General features: G+C 47.5%; 1 protein-coding gene across 2 annotated transcripts in view; it reads left to right on the top strand.

Annotated features, from left to right (window-relative positions):
• Fntb (Farnesyl transferase beta subunit) overlaps positions 1-16,282 on the top strand; it is a 58,372-nt gene extending 42,090 nt beyond the window's left edge. For both annotated transcript variants that reach the window (XM_077665903.1, XM_077665902.1), the window contains exons 7-12: positions 446-529; positions 754-840; positions 949-1,078; positions 4,653-4,897; positions 7,783-7,897; positions 12,313-16,282. In XM_077665903.1, the coding sequence (XP_077522029.1) occupies positions 446-529; positions 754-840; positions 949-1,078; positions 4,653-4,897; positions 7,783-7,897; positions 12,313-12,417 (766 nt within the window). In that variant the 3' untranslated portion in view covers positions 12,418-16,282. The remainder of the gene's footprint in view (positions 1-445; positions 530-753; positions 841-948; positions 1,079-4,652; positions 4,898-7,782; positions 7,898-12,312) is intronic.
• The last annotated feature ends 8,193 nt before the right edge of the window (positions 16,283-24,475 follow it).

Genomic DNA, 24,475 nt, shown 5'->3' with positions numbered 1-24,475 from the left:
TGTTTTTGCTCGAGACATGGAGCTCCACACAGTCTGGCCGGAACAAGCACCAGCATAGGGTGTGCTACCCACAGCTCATCTGAAGCTGTCTTATACCCACATATAGGCTGACTCTTTGTATAGGTTGATTTCCCATTTTCAGATGGTTATTTTTGTTAGAAAAGGTTGGCTTATTCATCTTAATGTATTCATGGAGGCATGTGTAGCAGGAGGTGGCGCAAAGTTTGGTAGGAGGATGGGATTAGGAAGTTTGCGCTGATAAGGTAGCCACAGCTGGCACAGGACAGGGAAACATATAGAAGAGATATGGGAGAGGCCCGCAGTGAGTGTAGTCAGGCTAATGATAATACGCATCAATATAAGGTAATATGCTGTAGCAAAAGCCTTGTTGTAGTGCTAAGCATTCATGCGCAAATCTCACAAGAACTTCTTGTTTTGCTTGCAGGAAGACATTGTACAATTTTCTGAAGAGAATGAAGCAGCCCGATGGATCCTTCATAATGCATGAAGGGGGTGAATCTGATGTGAGGTGAGTATGAAAAAGTAAATACATAAATATTCTGCTGGGCTTACCATACAATTTGATTTCGTGTATTTTTCTGGAAATGTGTCACTTGAAAGGTGGTAGTGCACTTTCTCAAACATATGTCTTACACTAGCATTAGTTGCTTTAAAAACTAACCTGTGGGTATTGGTAATTGCAGCTAATAACGGTAGTATATTCCACTTGATTGACTGCCTGATGATTTTCAGGGGTGCCTATTGCGCTCTCTCAGTGGCCAAGCTGACCAACGTTTTCACGCCATCACTATTTGAGGGAACTGCAGAGTGGGTCGTCAAGTGAGTACTTTTGAAAAAGAACTAATATTTCTGGCCTGTTTCAGTTTTCAGTTTGCAAGAACTTCATGCAGTTGATCTTCCTGCCTATTTATTTTTCTCGCCCCATAGGTGCCAAACATATGAAGGAGGTTTTGGTGGTGTACCAGGCATGGAGGCCCATGGCGGCTACACGTTTTGCGGCTTTGCCGCACTTGTTTTTCTCGAGAGGGAGATCCTTTGCGACCTCAAAAAGCTGTTGGTATGTGGCTGAAAACGGCGATTTGTCTTGCTTTGGTGTCAGCTTGCAGTTTTATGCGTACAACTCGTGTTTTTCTCTGCTTTTTCCACAATATGTGAGTCAAAAATGTCGTGCCTAAACGACTGGTTCTCAAATTGCGGCCCATGAGTTTTTCATGGTTCTAGACAATGTCTTCAAGGTTCATGAGGGGTTTGCTATTCATTGGAACTGACTACTGGGTGATTGTGCTGGACGGTGCCTTGCGCTTTTATTTGAAGTCGGTGCACAAGTCGAATTGTGCCACTTCTGGAACCCGCACGATTCAATGTAGCTTATTTTTCTGTGTGTGAGTCGCACCCACCCCAGTTAATGGCAGTTTTTCCAAAAAAAAAAACCATACATAAGTAGCACCAATGTATGACGTTTCTGTTCATTAAATAAGCGCCGTAAAAATGCGCCGAGGGTCCCTCCAAAGTGCCATCTAAAATACACGCTTGTGGCAGTTTCTACGCGCGGACGATTCTTGCACCTCGACATACATTCTTTAAATTCTTCCCATGGCCTGCCTTTTTTTGTTGGCTTCATCGACCGAAACGGTCTTGCGGGTTGAGCCAGTTCCAGCTAATTTTTTTTGCTCAAGTTGAATCGCCTCCCTGCTGCCCCATTCCCGTTTTCCAGCGCGCAGGCAGCGGCATGCAACTTGAATTTTGCATTGTAGCTCTTTTGCCGCGCAGGGGGAGTCATGTTGAACAAGAACAACACACAATTTGTGAAGCCATTCAAATGTGGCGTTAAAATTGAAACTTTCGAGAATATGGCTGGACCAATTGGAGTGGTTGTGGTGGTGCCACGCTGTGCCACCGTTGCATACAGTCCGGTTGCGGCGAGATTGTGCAATTCTACCCATAGGGTAACACTTAAACAAAGGGGCAGTTTTATTATAGAGTAAATAGCTACTGTAATTCGCAGAAATGGATTACAGTAGCGGAATGCGGATTGCACTATGCTACAACTGTATGCGCAGATGGCTCCAAAGAGCGAGCACATGCTACTGTGCAGGCGGGTCTCCGCCGAAGCGGATCACTGTAGCGGAATGCGGATAGTGCTGCACGAAACCTCTCTAATGACTTGATTTTTAGTGCAAGCACTAAGACCCCCCACTCACTGATTTCAGCACTGTCTGTCTGACGATGTGGGTTGCCTCTGTCTGTCCAGTGACTTGAGTTGCTCCAGGAAGAGCAACCTAGGTCGCACTAGCCCCACCGGTGGCAGCATCTGCCATCACAGGGCAGTGGCACATCACTTAACCACTGCACCATTGCACCAGGAGTGGTATGACGGCTTCCAGGGATCTAGGAATGTAAACTGAGAATGGCTAATTCCGCATATATCGGCTTAAACCCGTTAATGCTAACATGTCATACCCTTAATATGGAGCTTAAGTGCCCACTCCAGTCTTAGTCCGCTAGCACTAAGCCCCCGCTTACCGATTTTACTAATCTTTGTCTGAAGCTGGACCTAGAAAACCAAGCCTCAAGCCAAAATAGGAACCGAAATGAAAACCCAAGTGCTAGCGCACGTAATTCGCATTTGGCCTAACCACGCTAAACTGTCCATTTTTTTTTCTCTTTTGCATGCCAATTTTCTTTTCAAACAAAGTTATTAAGGACAGCAAAAGATGGTGTGCATTGGCGCATCATTTTTTATGATATATAAGTTGCACCGTTGTATAAAATGCACAAACTAAGAATTCCGACAAAAAAATGCGAGTTGTACTCTAGAAAATACGGCAGTAGCATCAGTGCGCTAACAAAATGAATTTGCATAATATTTCTTAGGCTGTTTCTTTGTGTATACTGATTAGGCAGCTCTTTTTTATGTTAACGTTTAATCCTGTGAGCTATTTATATTTTTTTTGTTACATGTTCCATCTAGCATGTCATCCAATGCTCCACAGTGACCATTGGTGGTGCTCTAGTGCACCTCAGTGCACCCATAGCTTGCACTGAGGAGGAAATTGAGCCAAGGGCTGATACACCTCACAGGGCCCCAGCTTTCAGTACTGTGCAGCACAAAAATAAAATGTTCACACAGAAAGCGGCTCACATAGTACATCAAAAGTACACAGCAGAATGCAAAAACATGGGAGTTCTCCGCTCTGGTTGCATCACTTCCATCCAGCCAATGGGAATTATCCGGTCTGGTGGCATCACCTGCCTCCTGCCAATGGGCAAATTTTATGACCGACAACACATTTTTTTCTCAGGCTTTCAATGCTTCCAAATAACAATTCGAAATGATGGTTGCACCCAACAAAGAAGGCCAGTAAATAGTATGAGAACACCAAAATATTCATCATCATTATCATCGCCCTTCCTTATTGGAATTTTATAGCTGAATTTATGGACGACTATGGTAGCTGTGCAGTTGCCATAGATATCTTCCAGTATTTTGACATAATGCTCTTCTACACCCTGATTCCGCAATGCCTGTATGACAGCTGAAGTTTCCACAGAGTCGAATGCGTTCTCGTAATCAATGAAGGCTATATATAGGCATTGGTTATATTCAGCGCGTTGCTCTATTATCTGATTGATAGTGTGAATATGTTTTTTTGTTGAATAACCTTTACGAAAACCTGCCTGATCATTTGGTTGATTAAAATCCAAGGTTGCCCTGACTCAATTGGCGATTACCTGAGTAAATACCTTGTACAGTACAATACCTTGGGCAGTAAGCTAATCGGTCTAATTTTTCAAGTCCTTGGTGTCTCCTTTCTTATCAATTAAGATTATATTTTCGTTCTATATTAAAGGCGCTCCAAAGGGAAATCTCAAATCATCTTTTTACCACTTTAACTCGATCTGCACTCTCTGAGCATTCTTAGAAACTTCAAATTATTGTCCTGTTGGATGATCTCCCTTTCAAATAAAATTAAAGATGCCGGCTCCCGCAGTTATTTTTAACTCTCCTTTGAAGAGAGAAGGAGTCCTGTGGAGGTCCTTTCAGCCAGTCGTGTGACGGTTTCGCTTTTGTTTTGTTTTTAGGTTTCAATGAATAAATAGTTTCAGTCACAGACTACATCGCTGCAATTTAGGCCAACGGATATAAAAATACGCTTGGACTCTTTGCTTTATGTATCTCACAGCGGCAAGCCGCCACACGGCTGGTTGAAAGGTGCGCCATGCTTTAGCTGACTCCTCCTCTTTTCGGAGGTGAGTTAAAAAAAAATGGCGGGAGCCGGGACGTTTAATTCGATTTAATTGGAAAATCGGCTGGACAGGAAAATAATTCGCAGTTTCTAAGAATGCTCGGAGCATACAAATCGAGTTCCTGTGGTATTAAGACGAGCTCAGAATCCTCTCTTAAATGCACCTTTAAGGCAAGCCAGTTTGAGGATTTTACTTGTAATCATACATCAAGTACCATTTGATACTTTATTAAAATGTTCTGGAGAAAAATTCAATTCAAGCTCATGAACCAACAGCAGCTCACTAGTATGTTCTACCACAGCTGGGCTATGCTTTTGTTACATCTTCCTTGGTCCTGGCAAACATTTGTGAGCTTATCCTTCGCTTTTCTTTCCGACTCGCAGCGGTGGCTGGTGAACCGGCAGATGCGGTTTGAGGGTGGCTTCCAGGGACGTACCAACAAGTTGGTGGATGGCTGCTACTCCTTCTGGCAAGGGGGCGCCTTCCCACTGCTGCACAAGGTTCTCTTCTCCATGGGCAACGAGTCCCTCAGCATGGAGAACTGGATGTTTGACCAGGCGGCCCTCCAGGAGTACATCCTCATCTGCTGCCAAGAACCAAACGGCGGCCTGGTCGACAAGCCTGGAAAGTGAGCCCCACCACCCTTCAGAGATTGCTTGCCCCTTCCACAGGACTGAACGCAGACTAGGAAAAGGGCAGTAACTTTGCCGAAAGAGAAGTGCAGTAAAAGCTCGTTAGTTTGAACCTGGTTGAAAATTGGCTCAGTGGTTAGGGCGCTCGGCTGCTGATCCGGAGTTCCCGGGTTCGAACCTGACCGCGGCGGCTGCGTTTTTATGGAGGAAAAACGTTAAGGCGCCCGTGTGCTGTGCGATGTCAGTGCACGTTAAAGATCCCCAGGTGGTTGAAATTATTCCGGAGCCCTCCACTACCCCTCCACTACGGCACCTCTTTCTTCCTTTCTTATTTCACTCCCTCCTTTATCCCTTCCCTTATGGCGCGCCCAGTTCAGGTGTCCAGTGATATATGAGACAGATACTGCGCCATTTCCTTTGCCCAAAAACCAATTATTATTATTATTATTATTATTGAGGGAAGGAAATGGTGCAGTAACTGTCTCACATATCTCCATTTCAAAAGGTGCTGTGTGTTGTGTGATGTCAGTGCATTTGAAAATTAGTAATTTGAACTGCTGATGCGGTTCCGGCCAGCATTCATGTGCCGTAAAAACTGGAATGTAGGTCGAACTTTTTCCAAAAAACAATGGTGAAAATTCGACCCCCGTCTTATATGCCGATCATTGGCGGAAAAACTACGGAAGTCTTGCAACAATGCGTCTGAACTCAACAGCGTCCCTCCATCACCATCGCCATCAGCAGCAGTGCCGCCATTTTGCGTTTCCGTAGTTGCAAAGCTATTTTGGTTAGAGGCTGCTTTTTCACATTTTGTTTCAAAATGAGCGGAAGCCGTTGGCAATTCACCGTCGCCTTCAAGAAAAGCGCGATTGAGTACGCGGAAGCTCACGGCAACCTGGCGGCACAGCGCGAATTTGGAGTATCCGAAAAGAGCATTCAGTACTGGTGGAGGCAGAAGCTGCGTATTACAACTTGCAGCAACCAGAAGAAAACATCATTTCGTGGGCTGACCGCAGCGTATCCAGAATTGGAAGGAAAGGTTGCGCTGCGTGCAAGATCGCTGCCTGTGACTGCCGAATGCATCCGCGTGAAAGCGGTAGAGATCGCGTGTGTCTCTAGACTCATGAGGGCGCAATTCATGGACTCGCCTTCCTATGACGCGGGTCGATGGGCGCGTGATACTGTTAAAAAATTGGCCGGGTGTAGATTCGAGCAGCATTTAAATGAAAATAAATAGTGTGACCATTGTGCAACCTGTCGAGTCATATTTGTTTCAAGGTAAGGGTATCTCTCGGTACTTTTTCTATTGAAAAAGATTTTTTCATTTTTAGAATTGGTTAACTAGTGGGGGGGTCGGCCTATATTCCGGTCCGACCTATAGTTCGGTTTTTACGGTAAGTCACTGGCACCGCACCCTCGCTAATTTGGACATTACATGCATCACAACGGCTAATTTAAACGTGCTCCTGAAGGGAGCCCGTCAGGAGTTTGTGTTCACATATGACTGATGCAGCAAGCGATAGTACAAATAACCCAGCTCAAATCTGAATTCCAAGCTGCTGACTTGCTCGCACACCTCTGACGTATGTGCAGTGGCAGGCGTGACGAAGCATGGTGTGACGTCTCTAAGAACAGTCACACCGCATAGTCTCGGTCTTGCTCTTATGAGCTTCACGCCAGCCTGCATCAGCCAGCCAACAGAGCTTAGCCACGTGCCGTTAGTCGCTGATTGGTCATCTCACTAGTCTTTTCTATCCCCCCCCTTTTTTTCTTGTTGCTTCGCTGCTGCTGAGCGTTTCTGAGCGCATGGTTTTTCCTTTCTTTAATTGTGCTGAAACTGTGCGCTCTTCACATGCCATTTGCACTTAAATCAGAGAGAAGTGAAAAACTGTTGCAACTTCGGATCCAAATTTTGCAGCAAAAATTGACAGGCAATTACAATAGTCGGTAATGAGAAATTTGACAGCGCAGCTCTTCAGACGCCACCTGCCACTACGTGGCACGCTGCTACCCACCCTCCGAGATCTTCCCGTGGCGGCCACCTTCCGGTTGTCCCTTCCTCCGCTCTCACCGTGGCAGATGACGTTTCTCTCTACTACCACCTGCCATTTTCGTCAGGTGGCATGTTACGCTGACTATGCCACCTCCGCCGACTACGATGTTGAATTCATGAACAGACGCTTAAGAGCAGCTGCGCTGTAATAAATGCGTCTTGTGTTGCTGGGCAAATGGCAAAAACACCCCGAAATATCGAACTATTGGATTTTGCTAGCAACAAGGATTCAGCAGGGTTGTCCTTGGTGTCCCGTTAAAGTTGCACTTAAGAAGAATCTGAACTCTTCTTTTTACCGTGAGAACTCGGTGTACACGTTCATTGGATTAAGCGTCCCGGCTCCTGCCTTTTTTAGAACTCAGCGCTGAAAGTTGGAGGAGTCAACCGACGCGTCTAGTGCCTTTCAGCCAGTCCCGTGGCGGCTTCGCTTTCTATTTTGTTTTGTTTTTTAGGTTTCTGTGAGTAAATAGTTTGAGTAGCAAGCCACATAGTTGCAAATTAGGCCCACAGAAATAAATATACGCGTGGACTCTGATTTACATATCACTCCGCTGATGGCAGAGCGGCAAGCTGCCACGGGACTGGCTGAAAGGCACTCCACGCGTTGGTTGACTCCTCTTAACTTAAGCGTATAGTTAAAAAAAAAGACGGGAGCCGGGAGTTTAATCCGATTGAAATTAGGGAAATTTGAGTGTCCAAGAATGCTCGGAACGTGTAGATCGAGTTCCCATGGTAAAAAGATGAGTCCAGATTCCTGTTTAGTGCACCTTTAAGAAAACAAAATAAAAATCTGTTCGCTCTCTTTCTTTTCCTTTTTGTTCCATGAAGGCCACGAGACTACTACCACACGTGCTACTTGCTAAGTGGTCTGAGTGTTGCACAACACTTCGGTGGAGGAATTCTGGGCACCACCTGTATCCTGGGAGACCCCAAGAACGAGCTTGTGAGTTGGAAAGCATATCTGGGTTTTTGGTGTGAGTTGTACCTGCAGAATGAATCCAGTGTTTATTTCAAGGATCAGTAAAACGGCAGCTTAAAGAAAATATTCTTAGCGTATTGGTTTGTTGGTGCTGAAGACGTAGGTGGGGCAAATATTTTGGAGCGAAAAGCTCCACTTTTCGCATGCTGAGCTGAATGTCAAATGATGCTTGGATTTGACCTTTAACTGGAGGCTCGCTGTAGGTGTGGCTGTGACGTCATACCACGTGACTTGTCGCAGCTGTTACTGCTCGTTCCACCACTCTGCCAACTGCCGCTCCAACCGACCGGTCGCTCCGACCGATCGCTCTTGCCAGTTGTGTTACGTGACTAACCACGTGATTCGCTCTTGCTGAATAAAGGCCAGTGCTCGCCGCCTGCACACCACAGAGACATAGAGCCAGACCGCCGCTCCGACCGCTCGCTTTTGCTAGTTGTGTAATGTGACTAACCACGTGATTCGCTCTTGCTGAATAAAGGCCAGTGCTCGCCGCCTGCACACCACAGAGACATAGAGCCAGACCGCCGCTCCGACCGCTCGCTTTTGCTAGTTGTGTAATGTGACTAACCATGTGATCCGCTCTTGCTGAATAAAGGCCAGCACTTGCCGCCTAGATACCGCAGAGACATTTAGCCAGATCCAGTCACCGGGGCGAGTTTTTCGACTGAGCATTGGATGCGCCAGGCTGCTTCTAGCGATCGCTATGACAGAGAGCATCGGGAAGTCACGTTGGCTAGAGATAAGTTAGATAAGTTGATGAAACTGATTAAGAACGGGAGGTATGTCTGGAGAAGCAGTGGTACAGGCAACAAGAGTATCTCAAGCGGAAAAAGGCAGCAGATGCTGTCAACGTTTCTGTGTCGACATCGGCCACTGGTTTGGTTGCCTTTCACTCCGAATAACCTGGCGCAGCCGAGTTGAGCCACTGGCACTTTTTTCTGCCTTTATCTAATTGCTCTTTCTGGTTTCGATGGAGACGAAACGCAAAAGGTGCCCATGTGCTGTGCAATGTCAGCGAACGTTCAAGAGCCACCGGTGGTGTGAATTTATCTGGAGCCCTCCACTATGCCGTCCCTAATAGCCATTGTGTCGCTTCGATATGTTACACCCCACAATTAACAATTTTTTTAAAGATAGTAATTCCATCTAACTAAAGCTAACTGAACTCATTCATAAATAGGATTGGTAGTTTGGAAAGGTGGGAAGTATTTATGGTGATTCAAAGGCGCACAGAAAAAATTCAAGGAGCACCTGTCAAGAGTTACCATTTCAAGTAAGTTATCTGTTAGGAAGGTTTACTAAATGATGAAGTGGTGAGCTGCGCAGTGCCAAATAATTTTAGTTCGTTAGTATGTCACCTTCTCAAGTTCTGCAGGTGCAAATGCATTTTACAGCAAGTACTTTTTTAAAAGTAGGAGAGCGGTTAGTATGTAATGCATTGCACGCCCTCTATTATTACATGGGTCTAACATCTGTGCCATGCAGGTATCCTGAAACCGCATTAGGTTAAATCACATTTGTGACTGCAAATTGCACTCGGACTCAGTGGAGTCTGTGTTGCTGTGCAGAAATTTCTTAACACACTTGAAAGCTTGAGAACTCCCATCGACACCAGTACCACATAGTTTCATTTGAACAACTAGTGAAACCAGTTATCTACATAGCTAAATTATGCCATAAAACCATGTTTAACAGTTGTAAAAGGTGGTTATGAATGTAACAAATCATTTAATTGTCACTAAATGTTACTATATTTCAAATTTTTCCTTCAAGCAAGTGCTTATTTTTTGTTGTCACTGTTGTTGTTGTTAGTGGCTATTTATTAATAAAGTAACAGTGGAAGGAAAAGATGTTGCTAGCCACGGCATCTGCCATCGAAACCTGAAGCACCTGAGCTGCGACTAGCGGAAATAAAAGGACAGGAGAGGGAAAGAAAGAGGGGAGCGATAGTAAGAAAGGATAGGGGTTTGGCTAATATACACTATGTACAAATACAAAATATGGAAATAAATTTTGGATGCTGCTCCGCACATGATAGGAGTACTCGGTGCAGGGGCATGCAAATTGCAAGGTGGGGGGGAACGGCCGGTGACGGCCCACGCGATGTCTTCCACGCCGGCACAGATGGGTTGCCCTGCACCAGGCCGAACGTCACGCGCGACCATTGTCTGCGTGTGGGGGCATCAACACTCGCACACTCTCTCCCTTGGCCGCCGCGCGCCGACCGCTCAAAGTAATTATTGATATGTCGCGCTCTTGCCGTGTCCTACCACTAGAGGGGGAAAAAGAAAAATATGATGTTACTGTCTGGCCATCTTGGTTTTCTTCCAATGCTGTCATCACACCACTACTGTAATTTAACACGTTCACTGTGTCGTGGGTCACCGGTGGGTCACGTCATTTATTTATGCTCTCCATTCACGAATATTGGGGAATCCTGGGATGCAGCTATGGGCCAGATGTTATTGTGAGGCCTAAGAAGGAGAACCTGACAATAAAATTAGCAGTGGTTGGACACGGTTAAACCAAGTTCATTGAGCGATAACTCGGTTTTAGGTTTGTCAAAGGATGAGACCGTTGCTTTGCAGAGATTTTGCTTTCTTCTTCCTGGGGAGACACTCGCTATATCTGTCACCAAGTTCGCTGCTGTTCGGGCTGCTTGGTGTGGGTGCCCCAGTTTCCATGCGCCCGCTGCACGGTTGCCAGCGCCATCTATTGAGAGGCGCTGTTCGCTCCGGCAGAGTGAAAGGCGCGCCATAGGCCACACAATTTTCTCGCTTCTTCGTGCTTGCGCTGGTCACCCCGAGTGGGCATTTTCTTTCTCCTTTGTTCTTGCGCCGCTCACCTCAAGCGAGGCCTGACCTTGGCTGAGCTTGAAGGTGAAATTGACAGAACCAGCTGTTGTTCTCCGGGTTTGTATGCCAAGAATAGAGCTTTCGCTCTAAAAATCTATCCCACAACTTCACTCTGTGACCCGGTATTTGTGGCCGCACAGCATGAATAAATGTTGAGACCCACCGGTGTCCAATGACGCAGTGGATTTGTTAAATATATTGCACATGGTATGTACTGAAAATTTGTTAATTTAAAAACATGCGTACTTATGATAAGCACACTTTTGCATGCCTTTTCTTCTTTTTTGTAACCTCCTCCTCCTCCTCTGCCGCTGCAACTCAATTTGCGCTTTTCCAGCACTGTACATGAACTGTTTGCATGGGACCCCATGTCATCGAGTTAATTTGAAATGGATAGCAATTGGTTCCCGAGGGCTTTCACTTTTCACTCGTCCTTTGTCTTGGTTATTTCATGTCTTCTAAGTGTGAAGGCTGTGGGCAGCTTTGGCTGGAACATTTTGCATGGAGCAGAGAAATTGTGCATGAAGTTCTGTAACCCTTTAACCACCAGTCCTGAGTCGTACTGATCATGGCAGATTGTATCAATATCGCCAGTGACGAGTCACACTTGTCCAGCCCAATGTTGCACTGCTCCCACCACCAAGGACAAGTTACGGTCAGCAATTGCGTTGATTGTAACTTTCAACGCTAGAGGGCAGTACCTGTCCGTGAAAAGCATTTCGCACCTCTACTGTATATTTAAAGTCTGACAGTAGTAATTTTCGCCGATAGTTGCCAGATAAATTTGGCAATTTTTTGCATCTTTTGGGAATTAATTTTATGGTTAAAGGGTTAAGGAATACAGTCCTAAAATGTAACTGCAATGGTGCTTCTTGATGTTACTACACTTACATGCAAGGCACTGGTTTGGGGCTGTGGTGTATGTTTATAGCGAGTGCTGAAATTCTCGCACATGGGTATAGTATGCTGCCTAACTTTCTCAAGGCCATGCATCAGTGCACTGGTATCTTATAAATGTGCACTGATCGATCGTTTCTGATACCATTTGCATGTGTTGAGGCCCTAATGCGTCTATATTTCTCTTCTTTCCCCACTCTTCTTTCCCCACTACAGCTTTAAAGTATTGGGAAGCGCACAGCTGTTTTCATTTGCGCTCCAGATTTTTTTGCTTAGTATGCCCACATGCACTGTGACGTGTTCCTCATTATTTCGGTTTTTAAAGCCAAAATTTGTACTGCTTAGCAGTGCTCAAAATAGTTTTCGGTTGCATTTCAACAACTCTAGATTTATGCTTTTGTCTTGTGATGTGCATATTTAGTGTGCTCCAATTAATTACAGTGTGCTGTAGGGCTTATTAGGCATGTGGAGACATGCTCCAATGAGATTGCTGTGTAGTTTGTCTTTGTTTACACATTAATTTGAAGGGGAAGTTCTCCACATCCTGCATCATGCACCGAGTTAAGTTGTTGTGTAAGTGAGGGCACTTCAGTCATCTTTCTTTTTTCTTTTCTTTCTCTTTCGTAGACCACAATCCATCCCCTGTACAACATCGGCATGGAAAACTCCGTCGCTGCCCTGAAGTACTTTGGCTTGCAACCCGTACCTGAAGGTGATGGCGAGAACTCCTGAGCTCCATTCGTAGCCTTTAAGAAGGCTCCAGCCTGGTTACTTTTGCGGAGTTTGGATGAAAAGCGCTTGACCTGTGAGAGCCTGCCAGCATTTCAACAACCGCTACTTTCTGTGTAGCAGTCTTTCAGAGGTGCTTACTCTGACCAGTGAAGTGGGACCGTGTTCTCAGGTATACAGACTTTGAGCTACTTTGGTCTGCAAAGATGCAGCAGCCAGTGAATGCTTGGGGTGGCCTTCTAGAAGTGCCATTGCCTGCTTGCACCTGGTGTGCAGTGCGGCTCGGCATAACTGGGAATGCCTGATTTGTATTTATCCAGCAGTTGGTCCCTAATTATGACTGGCCATTGCTCGTTAGTGTTCCTTCCATCCTGTTTGATACATCTGGGAGAAGTATAGTTATGGTCTTCTTGATTTATAGCTCCAATGGGGGTAGCTTGATGCAGTGTGAGGAGAAATCGTTACGTGGCAGTGTATGATTGCATTTTTTCAGAAGTGAGAAATATGTGAACCTAACCTGCACACTCAAGTATAGAGGCCAAAACAACCCATTATGCAATGGCACCTTCAGCATGAAGAATTTCTGCACTGATAAACTTTTGTGAAAGAAATGGTGGTAACATTGATACTACAATACCAGCTGATGGATGCGAAAACTTTATCAGTGCTTCTTTCCTTTAATATAATTGCCAAGGTACTTATGTCATGATTGACACAGAAGTTTAACTTGTGAGCATGCAACAACTGATATCCAGTTGTGTTTATAGTGTGACGGGGGTGATATGCTTGATGCACATTGTGCTAGTATTCATGCATCATTGTTACGTCACAGACATGTGTAATGATGTATTAAGTGGGCTTGCTTTTCATTTCTTTCATGTGTGTTTTATTCCAGACCAACAGCACATCTCAAATGTCTGTGCAAGAGTTGGTAGCTCTTGGTCAGAGGGGCTGCATTGAAGGTGGGGTGTTGCTTTTGTGTTTTGCTGGTAATTACTGACCCAAAAAGGACTTTGCCCGTTATTCATGCTGTTGACGTTTTGTGGCGAGAGCTACACTACGCCAATTCTTCGAGCCTTCAGCGTGGCACCCCTTGAGCTCCGTGGTGGCGCGCCGTGGTCACATGGCCACGGTTGGTCACGTGGTGCGGAGCAGCTGCTTCTGCCGGCGGCACGGCGTGCTGGCGAAACAGAGCTGCAACAGCTGTGCGTATGCGCCGTGTCGAGTGTGGGGGGTGGGGGGGGGGGGGGGGTGGGGGGGGGGGGTGAGAGAGTGAATCCACGTCCAGGGACTAAGATGAAGGAACGCCCAGCGAAACAGAGCGGCGAAAGACTGACTTTGCAATTCGACGGAGCTAGTTCCACTTGGCCAGATGTAGCTCTCGCATCACTCCAGGTTTAACCAGAGCTAAACCACAGCCAATTTTTTTATGACTTTTTTTTTGTGTACACTTCTCATTTTCATTGGCTGTATATTTCTGGCCTTTTTGCATGTATCATATTAGGGGTATGAATTGTTGCTCATTGGGAGTTTGGAATGACAGCCAAATGCGCTCCATCAAGAGGGAAGTTTTCACTTGGGCCAGAAGATTATGGAAATAACCAGGAGTGGCTTAAAGGGACACTGAGGAGAACTCTATCATTTTTTTTGTTAGCAAAATCTGATACTTCGGCATTTCATGGCTTTGTTGCCGCTTGTCCGGGCGCGAAAGATGCATTTATTTCAAAGAAATTTGGATTCGAAGTTGAGAAAGTTTTTCCCGCCGCTCTGATTCAAACTCGAGAACTCTTATGACGACACGGAGAACTCTTATGACATCACAGAACGGAGTGACGTGATACGTGACGTAAATGCAGACTCCGTGATTTCTGACAGCTAGCGGTGCGTAGCGCAACCTTCCTTTGCCAGCCTCGGAGATTCGTGGCTTCCATGAAGTAAGGAATATTCCTCCAAGGTGGCGCCTCTTGTCCTAGGAAGTCATCACGCTTGTACTTGCGAGATTGGCCTGTGGCGGCGACACCTGTATTTTGGTTCTTGCTATTTTCTACATTACAAGATCTTTGTTTTCAGTAAGAGTGGCGGTTTTGTGATCAGGAGCTGCTATTCTATCGATACAAGCCAACTTCAATTTCTCCTCAGTGTCCCTTTAATTTTTAGGTTCTGTTCAGTGAATGGTTGTTTGACACAAGGATGAGTTTTCGTGCTTTTTGGGTGAATCAGAGTTGCCAGTGATCACGGTAATCGATTTTTTCACTGGCTCACATACAAAGGTGCTGTGTTGGTAAGAGCACTTAGGCCAGGTGGCGTGCAAATCTTGCAGTTAGCTAAATTCCAGAAACCACTGAACCCATGATTTCTTGAAAGCATATGACATTTTATCATGGTGGAGAGTCTGTTGTGGGAAAATTTTATCAGGGCTACTGATAACAATTTGTTCAGTGTTTACATTGAACTCTGCGATTCCTGTAAGTTCTTGAAACTTTTACATAGACGTGAAGAGCCTTCTCCTAATGACTGATTCATTCATCGAACAACTAACTGTCATCTTTGAACATTTTCTATAGCATGTGTCCATGCATGAGTTGTGCTCTCCAATGCCTTCACACTGAGTTTCCTTGTTGCTGTGGGTCATAACGGAAGAGGAGCAGTGGGCGTCTGGTGTACAAGGAGTCTGCTGGATAGCACAGGTACCGATTCACGCAACATTTCAATGATGACCCATTTACACTAACTAGCTCTGTTAATTGTGCTGAAATTTGTACTAGCTCTTTGAGGCAGCTTCTGTAGAGTATGTACCTACTCTTAACAATCGAAATTTCTATTACACTTCCAAGGTTCCTGCAGTACTTTGCATTGGCAGCATGATACAAGAGCCTATCTAATCAAAAGCTGCCACTTACACAGTTTAAAAACTTTACCGGTGCACACAAGTGTCACACATTTGCCAAAGATTTATGCTGCTTAGCAAAGTGCCTGTGAGTACATCAACTTGTTTAGCCAGCTTCTGCTCGCATTAGTAACTCTTGGGCATTAATTAATAGATTAATTAGCATGTACAAGGACAAGGAAGGATTTTTGTTTAAAAATTACTACTAGTTAAGGATACATTCTGTGATTCCTGGTTTTCCCCACCATTTTTTGTTGAAAGATGTGCTATATTCGTGTACAACCGATCTGCAATAAAGCTGTGCCTACATTCAGGACCACCGCACAGAATTCCTCTATAACAGAAAAGTAGTCCATAGTTTTTTTGTTACTGAAAAAGAAGCTAATCTGAAGATGGAATTAAAAACTCAAATATTGTCAAGCATTAAAAAGCTCATCTCGTTTACTGGTGTGATTTTTCAGCGCAGTAATGTAGTACACCACAGATGGCGGCGTACTGTTAGCAACTGCTGTTTTTGAGATTTAGCCTGCTATAGTTTCTTTATTTGTGGCTTAAGTTATGTGGGCGCCGCTTAAGTTGGCGATAATATGTCACCACTTAAACCAACGCTGATACTCATAACCGAAAATTTCAAAACTTGATGGCTTCACCTTGAGTTAATGAACACCGAAGGCGCTCTCATCCTGCAGTTCTGGAAACTGCATGCATGTGATTTATTGTGTGAAAAATGTTGTCGTTGCTCGCAGCTCATTTCTGATCTTCACTGCTTAGTTGTGCCTCTTTTCCTCATTCTTGGGAGCCATGTTGCGATTGTTTACAAATTTTTGTGGTGCTTCTGTGGTGGCTCTCTGCGAGACTACAGCCTTCAAGCCTGTGAATTTTATGCCACGTGCAGTGCCGAGTGCTGTTGTGAGGTGACGACTTATGTTCATTCAATTCTTGTTTTCTCTCTCTTGAGAATAAATGTTTATGCTAAAGCGAGCTAGTCGTGTGGTCTTTGTTTTCTGAAAAAAAAAAACCAACACGCTTGCTATATAGGGTGTGTTGCTGGGCTATAGTCGGATAGAGCTTAAATCTGCAGTGAAGCTCCGCCCACATTCAGGATTTCCGCACAGATTTCCTCCACGACAATAAAGTGGTACATTGTTAAAACTTTTCTTGTACCTAAACAAGAAGCTAGTCGCAAGAAAAAAAAATTATAAGCTCTAGAATTTTGTTACCTGGCTTGTTTGGTATAGTGAAACACTAAAAAGTTGATTTCGTTTACTATTGTGATTGACCAGCAGAGTAATACTCTATGCGACAGACCGTGGCCTAGTGTTCGCAACTGCTGTTTTTTTAAGTTGTATCCTACTATAGTTGGTTTTTGTCAGACACCATGGAATCGCAGCGCTTGCAGATGACACAGAGCGTTGCGTGTGTGTCCTTTCTGTGTCCTCATCTGCAAGCGCTGTGATTCCACGATGGTCATGAAACCAATGACTGATAGGCTTAGTTTAGGCAACTGTAAAGCGAAATAAGATGTCTTTCGTATGACCACGGTAGTAGCATTTTAACTGCTCTGTTGTACAATAATTCATGACTGAGAAAAAAAATGGGGTACCAAAGTCTATTCTGGCACAATACTGTGCACGGAACATTTCATTTCGTGCCCTTTTTGAGCAAGGCAAAAACCAGTCATTTGTATCACCAGCAACATGGTATGCGTGATGGAGATGTTCACTTGTGCCTCAGTAACAACGTAATGCATCAGGAAGCAAGTTATCAGAAATCAACTACAGGACCGATGTCTCTACCGGTCAGGAGAGAACGGCCCTATTAAGCCCGGTGGTGATTTCCGTGGTTGTCGTTTCGCCCTCTCCGGGTAGGCGAAGGCACCAGTTCAGGAGGATTCCCGACCTCGCCTTTTTTTTTCTTTATGCAAATAAATTAACGCAAAACTATTTAAAGATCGGACAGAGCGCAGTTCTGTTCACTGCGGGCATGTATATCCTCCTATAATTGCTTGTCTCAATGTTTACACGAAATAACCGAGCTGCCGCGGGGCTCAATGATTAGGGCGCTTGGCAGCTGACTCGAAAGACGCGGGCTCGGTCTCGGCGGTCGCATTTCGATGAAGGCGAAATGCTAGAGGACCGTGTACTGCGCGATGGCAGTGCACGTTAAAGAACCCCAGGTGGTAGAAATTTCTTGAGCCGTTCCCAACGGTGCCCCTCATAGCCTGAGTCGCTTTGGGACATTAAACGACAACAAAAAAATTGAGGTAACCATGGACATTCACAGGACATGCACGGCCAGAAATCCCAACATCCGCCAGTGCTGATATCCATTATTGGATGTTGAGTGGACGCCCACATGTCCTCAATAGCCACTTCCAGATGTAAAATCGGGATCCGGAAATAGCACGAGGATCACCTACTTGTCTAGCGAGTGCACTGTTATGTTGTTTTCTGTTGTATGTGATGTTTCTCTGAATCACTGATTTGCTTGCGGGCAAGCGAAGCAGCCATTTCATGCCAAGCAGTCGGTTTCGGGAAGTCAGGTCAATTCACGAACAGGCAGCTGCATCAGTAAGCCATGGCGATGCAAATTGTGTGCAGCCTTTTTGAGAGGTATACAGTCCACAGGGGCTTGCAGGTCAGCCGTGCAGTGTCGCATGTTTTTTTGCCCGTATTCGAATTTCCGGGATATTAGTTCCAGTAGATCTAAAGCATTTTCGTTTATGGACGTGGAGGAGAGAGAATTATTGCAATATGTCCTCGCGAACTGAAAATACTCTCGAGAATGTGTGTAACGCCACTACATCTGATCAGTATCTTGCATGAAAAGGTTGAAGGACCACAGTATGCCGAATGGATATGCAACTTCATGTGGATGTTTGCAAGATCGTAAAACTGCCGGAGGCACTGAAGTCTGCTTACGTCCTATGAATGCGAAGGCATTGTGCACTACTGCTGTTTCTGTTTGTGCGTTTGTGTAACTTAATTCGCATTGGTCAACCAAACCACACACCATTCGGAGCTCAGTGGGTTAACTAATGCCCATATGGGCAGAATTTGTCATTCTCTACTTAACATTCGTAGATGGTGGCGAGTCCATCATACCACCATTATACTGATGTTTCCGTTGGTACATTTTTGGTTTGTGCATTTCTGTAACTTAATTCGCGTTGGCCACCAAACCGCACCCATTCTGAGCTCCGTGGGATAATGCCCATATATATACAATTGGTCATTCTCTACTTAACATTCATAGATGGCGGCGAGTCATTATATACCACTGCCAGCGCAGTGGCGCAGCGGTTAAGCAGTGCGCCACAACACTGGGCCGCTGGCTGGTGGCTGTTCTTGTCACAGCCAAGTGTAGGAAATGTGCGACCCACGTTTCTTTTCCCGAGCAACTTCTCGCGCAGCTGGCGCGACGCTCCTCCGCACTTACCCTAGTTAGTACCCGAGCTTCCTCCCATTGGCTGCAGCTTGCGCGGCGCTCCTCCGCACTTACCCGAGTTAGTACCCGAGCTTCCTCCCATTGGTTGCAGCTGGCGCGACGCTCTCCGCACTTACCCTAGTTAGTACCCGAGCTTCCTCCCATTGGCTGCAGCTGGCGCGACGCTCCTCCGCACTTACCCGAGTTAGTACCCGAGCTTCCTCCCATTGGCTGCAGCTGGCGCGACGCTCCTCCGCACTTACCCTAGTTAGTACCCGAGCTTCCTCCTAGTGGCTGCACTGCAGCTGGCGCGACGCTCCTCCGCACTTACCCTAGTTAGTACCCGAGCTTCCTCCCATTAGCTGCAGCTTGCGCGGCGCTCCTCCGCACTTACCCGAGTTAGTACCCGAGCTTCCTCCCAATGGCTTCAGCTGGCGCGACGCTCCTCCGCACTTACCCTAGTTAGTACCCGAGCTTCCTCCTAGTGGCTGCACTGCAGCTGGCGCGACGCTCCTCCGCACTTACCCTAGTTAGTACCCGAGCTTCCTCCCATTGGCTGCAGCTGGCGCGACGCTCCTCCGCACTTACCCGAGTTAGTACCCGAGCTTCCTCCCATTAGCTGCAGCTTGCGCGGCGCTCCTCCGCACTTACCCGAGTTAGTACCCGAGCTTCCTCCCATTGGCTGCAGCTGGCGCGACGCTCCTCCGCACTTACCCTAGTTAGTACCCGAGCTTCCTCCTAGTGGCTGCACTGCAGCTGGCGCGACGCTCCTCCGCACTTACCCTAGTTAGTACCCGAGCTTCCTCCCATTGGCTGCAGCTTGCGCGGCGCTCCTCCGCACTTACCCGAGTTAGTACCCGAGCTTCCTCCCATTGGCTGCAGCTGGCGCGACGCTCCTCCGCACTTACCCTAGTTAGTACCCGAGCTTCCTCCTAGTGGCTGCACTGCAGCTGGCGCGACGCTCCTCCGCACTTACCCTAGTTAGTACCCGAGCTTCCTCCCATTAGCTGCAGCTTGCGCGGCGCTCCTCCGCACTTACCCGAGTTAGTACCCGAGCTTCCTCCCAATGGCTTCAGCTGGCGCGACGCTCCTCCGCACTTACCCTAGTTAGTACCCGAGCTTCCTCCTAGTGGCTGCACTGCAGCTGGCGCGACGCTCCTCCGCACTTACCCTAGTTAGTACCCGAGCTTCCTCCCATTGGCTGCAGCTGGCGCGACGCTCCTCCGCACTTACCCTAGTTAGTACCCGAGCTTCCTCCCATTAGCTGCAGCTTGCGCGGCGCTCCTCCGCACTTACCCGAGTTAGTACCCGAGCTTCCTCCCATTGGCTGCAGCTGGCGCGACGCTCCTCCGCACTTACCCTAGTTAGTACCCGAGCTTCCTCCTAGTGGCTGCACTGCAGCTGGCGCGACGCTCCTCCGCACTTACCCTAGTTAGTACCCGAGCTTCCTCCCATTGGCTGCAGCTGGCGCGACGCTCCTCCGCACTTACCCGAGTTAGTACCCGAGCTTCCTCCCAATGGCTTCAGCTGGCGCGACGCTCCTCCGCACTTACCCTAGTTAGTACCCGAGCTTCCTCCTAGTGGCTGCACTGCAGCTGGCGCGACGCTCCTCCGCATTTACCCTAGTTAGTACCCGAGCTTCCTCCCATTGGCTGCAGCTGGCGCGACGCTCCTCCGCACTTACCCTAGTTAGTAACCGAGCTTCCTCCCATTAGCTGCAGCGGGCGCGACGCTCCCCCGCACTTACCCTAGTTAGTACCCGAGCTTCCTCCCATTGGCTGCAGCTGGCGCGACGTTCCTCCGCACTTACCCGAGTTAGTACCCGAGCTTCCTCCCAATGGCTTCAGCTGGCGCGACGCTCCTCCGCACTTACCCTAGTTAGTACCCGAGCTTCCTCCCATTGGCTGCAGCTGGCGCGACGCTCCTCCGCACTTACCCGAGTTAGTACCCGAGCTTCCTCCCAATGGCTTCAGCTGGCGCGACGCTCCTCCGCACTTACCCTAGTTAGTACCCGAGCTTCCTCCCATTGGCTGCAGCTGTCGCGACGCTCCTCCGCACTTACCCGAGTTAGTACCCGAGCTTCCTCCCATTGGCTGCAGCTGTCGCGACGCTCCTCCGCACTTACCCTAGTTAGTACCCGAGCTTCCTCCCATTGGCTGCAGCTGTCGCGACGCTCCTCCGCACTTACCCTAGTTAGTACCCGAGCTTCCTCCCATTGGCTGCAGCTGTCGCGACGCTCCTCCGCACTTACCCGAGTTAGTACCCGAGCTTCCTCCCAATGGCTTCAGCTGGCGCGACGCTCCTCCGCACTTACCCGAGTTAGTACCCGAGCTTCCTCCCATTGGCTGCAGCTGTCGCGACGCTCCTCCGCACTTACCCTAGTTAGTACCCGAGCTTCTTCCTAATTGGCGGCAGCTTGCGCGGCGCTCCTCCGCACTTACCCGAGCCTACTCGAGTTACTACCAAGAGAAGTAATTTAATAGAGAGATTTAGCATATCGGAGACACATTAGCGCAGCCAGAGTCCGGGAAATCGGTATACGTCTACGCTAATACGTATCCGCTATGCTAAATTTCTCTAATGAAAGAAAATTAGGTGAGGTCGACCAGCGGTAAGGTGACCCTTGCCTCCTACTCCACTCTGGGGAGGAGGAAAGGTAAAGTAAAAGGACAGTGAGAATGCGAATGGAGGGTGATGATGTCATAATACAGCGAATTGCTTGGGTTGGTCTCAGTTATAGAGGAGAGACCACGCACACATTCGGAGGCGCCCATCTCGCGTAGGCGACCTGTAGCACATGCAGTGTATGTCTTGCACTGACACCATGCAGTTCTCATTGCACACACACCGCACACGGTTGTAGAGAAGAGCTGTACAGAAGGAATGAAAGTGAAGTGACGGCGCTATTTCGGCGCACAGCGCCGAACTTCAACGGTTTCCGCCGGCCGGAGCAGGTGGCGTTAAACCGCGCTGCCCTTCGCTGCGCTCCACTTATGTGCGCCAACGTGGCAGCCACTGTGTCTTGAGGGTACGGCGCGTACATCGCATACACGGTCGCGTAAGTGGCATATGATTGATTATTCATGCTATCAAGATGTAGTATATGGAAGAATGTCAAGCAATTGTTTTACACACACGCACACAATAATAACAATTGGTTTTTGGGGAAAGGAAATGGCGCAGTATCTGTCTCATATATCGTTGGACACCTGAACCGCGCCTTAAGGTAAGGGATAAAGGAGGGAGTGAAAGAAGGAAGGAAGAATGAGGTGCCGTAGTGGAGGGCTCCGGAATAATTTCGACCACCTGGGGATCTTTAACGTGCACTGACATCGCACAGCACACGGGCGCCTTAGCGTTTTTCCTCCATAAAAACGCAGCCGCCGCGGTCGGGTTCGAACCCGGGAACTCCGGATCAGTAGCCGAGCGCCCTAACCACTGAGCCACCGCGGCGGGTACACACGCACACACAAAAACGCTTTCCGTGGGAAACCGATAGGAATGCATTTCTGCCGCGGCAGCACCCACCGTTACCAGGTTTACTTGCAATTGTTTTTGTTTTGTTTTTTCCGCGGGCTATGCGCAGTGGCGATGGCCACGGCTGGGGTGCTCGACCCACAACCTTATAGATATTTATCGCTCTTACAGCTGTACGTCGCGCCAAATCAGGATCAGGACCGCATGCCAAGGGAAATATCGTTGGCCCTGTCAGACGCGCCTCGCTCTAAATATTGGCAGGAAATACGCCCAGCCCCCTCGTATATTTTCGCCTTTATTCATTAGCAACGATTCGCACGCGGGAGGCGGTATGGGTAATTATGGGAGCAAGTAACAATTCTCCGCCTCCGTGTGACGCCATCTAAGCGGTTCCTTTACGCCCACTTATAGAGACCGGCACGCCTGTTGACCACAGTGCAGCCTCGCGCGCCTGCGCACGCGACATATCGCAAGCGAGGTGGTTGTTCCGGTTTTTTCCACTCGCAAACTGCGTAGTTCGCGCCCTTATACAAAAGATCTCGCTATAACACCGATTTCTGCAAGACGTATCGTTTCATATGCGAACGGCTTTCTGCAGGGAGAACGGGTCTGGCGTTAGCGTAGTACGTCGAGAGTTAAATTCTGGCATTCTCGCTGTGGGTCTTGGGGGAGGGAATGGAATCAGGAGAGGCCGTTACGTTACATTTTTTTTGTAGTTGTACGTGAGCGCCCCCTCGCTAGTTGGCCTCCGTCTAAGCGCGCTTGCGCATGCGCAGCAGGCAATGAATGCAGACGACGACGCCGCGTCCAACGTTACTATTGGCTGTGCCATCGACCAAAGACTACCTGTAAGTCCATAGATACCACGAAGGAAGGAAAAAACTCAGGAGAGGCGGTTACGTCACATTTCTTGAAGCCGACTTCCCCTGCTCCCCCCTTACTTGACCGTCGTGTCAGCGTGCATGCGCAGTAGGCAGTGCAGCAGACGACGCCGCTGCGCCCAGCGTTACTATTGGCTGCGTCGTCGGCCAAATACTCCCAGCAGTCCTTGCGAAAGCGCGTGACCTCCGGCACATTTTTTGTCATGCAACTCGGGTAGCGAGAGCCTCTCCTAAGCTTTCCTTCGTGCATGCTGTGAGTTATTTACCGAAAGAGGGAGTGGCGAAAAGTATAGGAGTTTATTTTATTGATAACCATTCACAACCTTTATACAGATGGTGCTACATGTGCCTCGATGTTAGGGTACTCCGAGAGTGTCTCTTTGGTATGCTGGCGACACCCATTGTTCGATCCGGAGACGCCAATTTGAATCACAAGGACTGTGCTTTGATTGTTCTGACCTTGAAACGAAGAGAAAGCTACCGATATTTAATCTGAAGTAAAACTTAATTTCAGAAGTACTACTGGACGCTCTGATGGGTCAAAGACACGAAAATGCTGATTTCCGCAAAAATATTTCGATATGGCTAATGAGCCCGTGCTCCAAAATAGCCGGAATGTCGTACCGCCGCAACCAAGGAAAGCTGCATCCAGGCACCCTACCATGCACCTTATACAGTGGTAAATTAAAGCACCAGGATGTAAATTCCGATGTTCAACTTCACCGTCTGCAATTTTTGGGACGCCGCAAGATTGCTCCGCAAGGCTGCATTTTCGGCTGCCTGGTCATAAGATCGTCTAATGCATTTGCCAGGAATAAAAGTCTTATTTTAGGCGTAAATTGAGTTTCGTGTCTATGCCGCAGGTCTATACGCAATAACTGAGAACTAATATGCCGCTTTCCGACCGAACAGCGGTTGTCACCGCCCAACATCTACGCGCTGGTTTGGATTTATAGCCAGTGGCAAAAAATTTGCCGACGCCCAGACAATGTCCATCCTGGGTTGCTATAGCACAAGGAGCCCGTTGATGGGCTTGGCTTCACTTCCGGTTTGATTATATCACTTCCGGCCGTCACTTCCTGTTTAGTGTTGTCGTACGGGACGTCACATGGCGTGCATGCTTGTCATGACCATTGCAGACGTCGTGCAGGAACCCAAGCAACGCGCTGCTAAGCAGGTCGACGACATGCGTATTAGCCATTTATTTCTTGCAATGACAAAAAACATGTTACACCTTCTTCGCTCCATCTTTTGTTGTATGTGTAGCATGTATTAGATTAAGAGCTTTCGGTCGAAGCCTTGGAAAAAAAATTGGGGTTCATTGTTTCTTTCTGTTCATTTTTAGTTATAACTGCATACCTGCTGAAATTAGGCATCTACCTATTTTTGG

Source organism: Amblyomma americanum, chromosome 5, assembly GCF_052857255.1.
Source record: "Amblyomma americanum isolate KBUSLIRL-KWMA chromosome 5, ASM5285725v1, whole genome shotgun sequence".
Classification (NCBI taxonomy): Eukaryota; Metazoa; Arthropoda; class Arachnida; order Ixodida; family Ixodidae; genus Amblyomma; species Amblyomma americanum.
The sequence above is the reverse complement of the archived record's forward strand: the minus strand, read 5'-3'. Positions and strand labels throughout refer to the sequence as shown.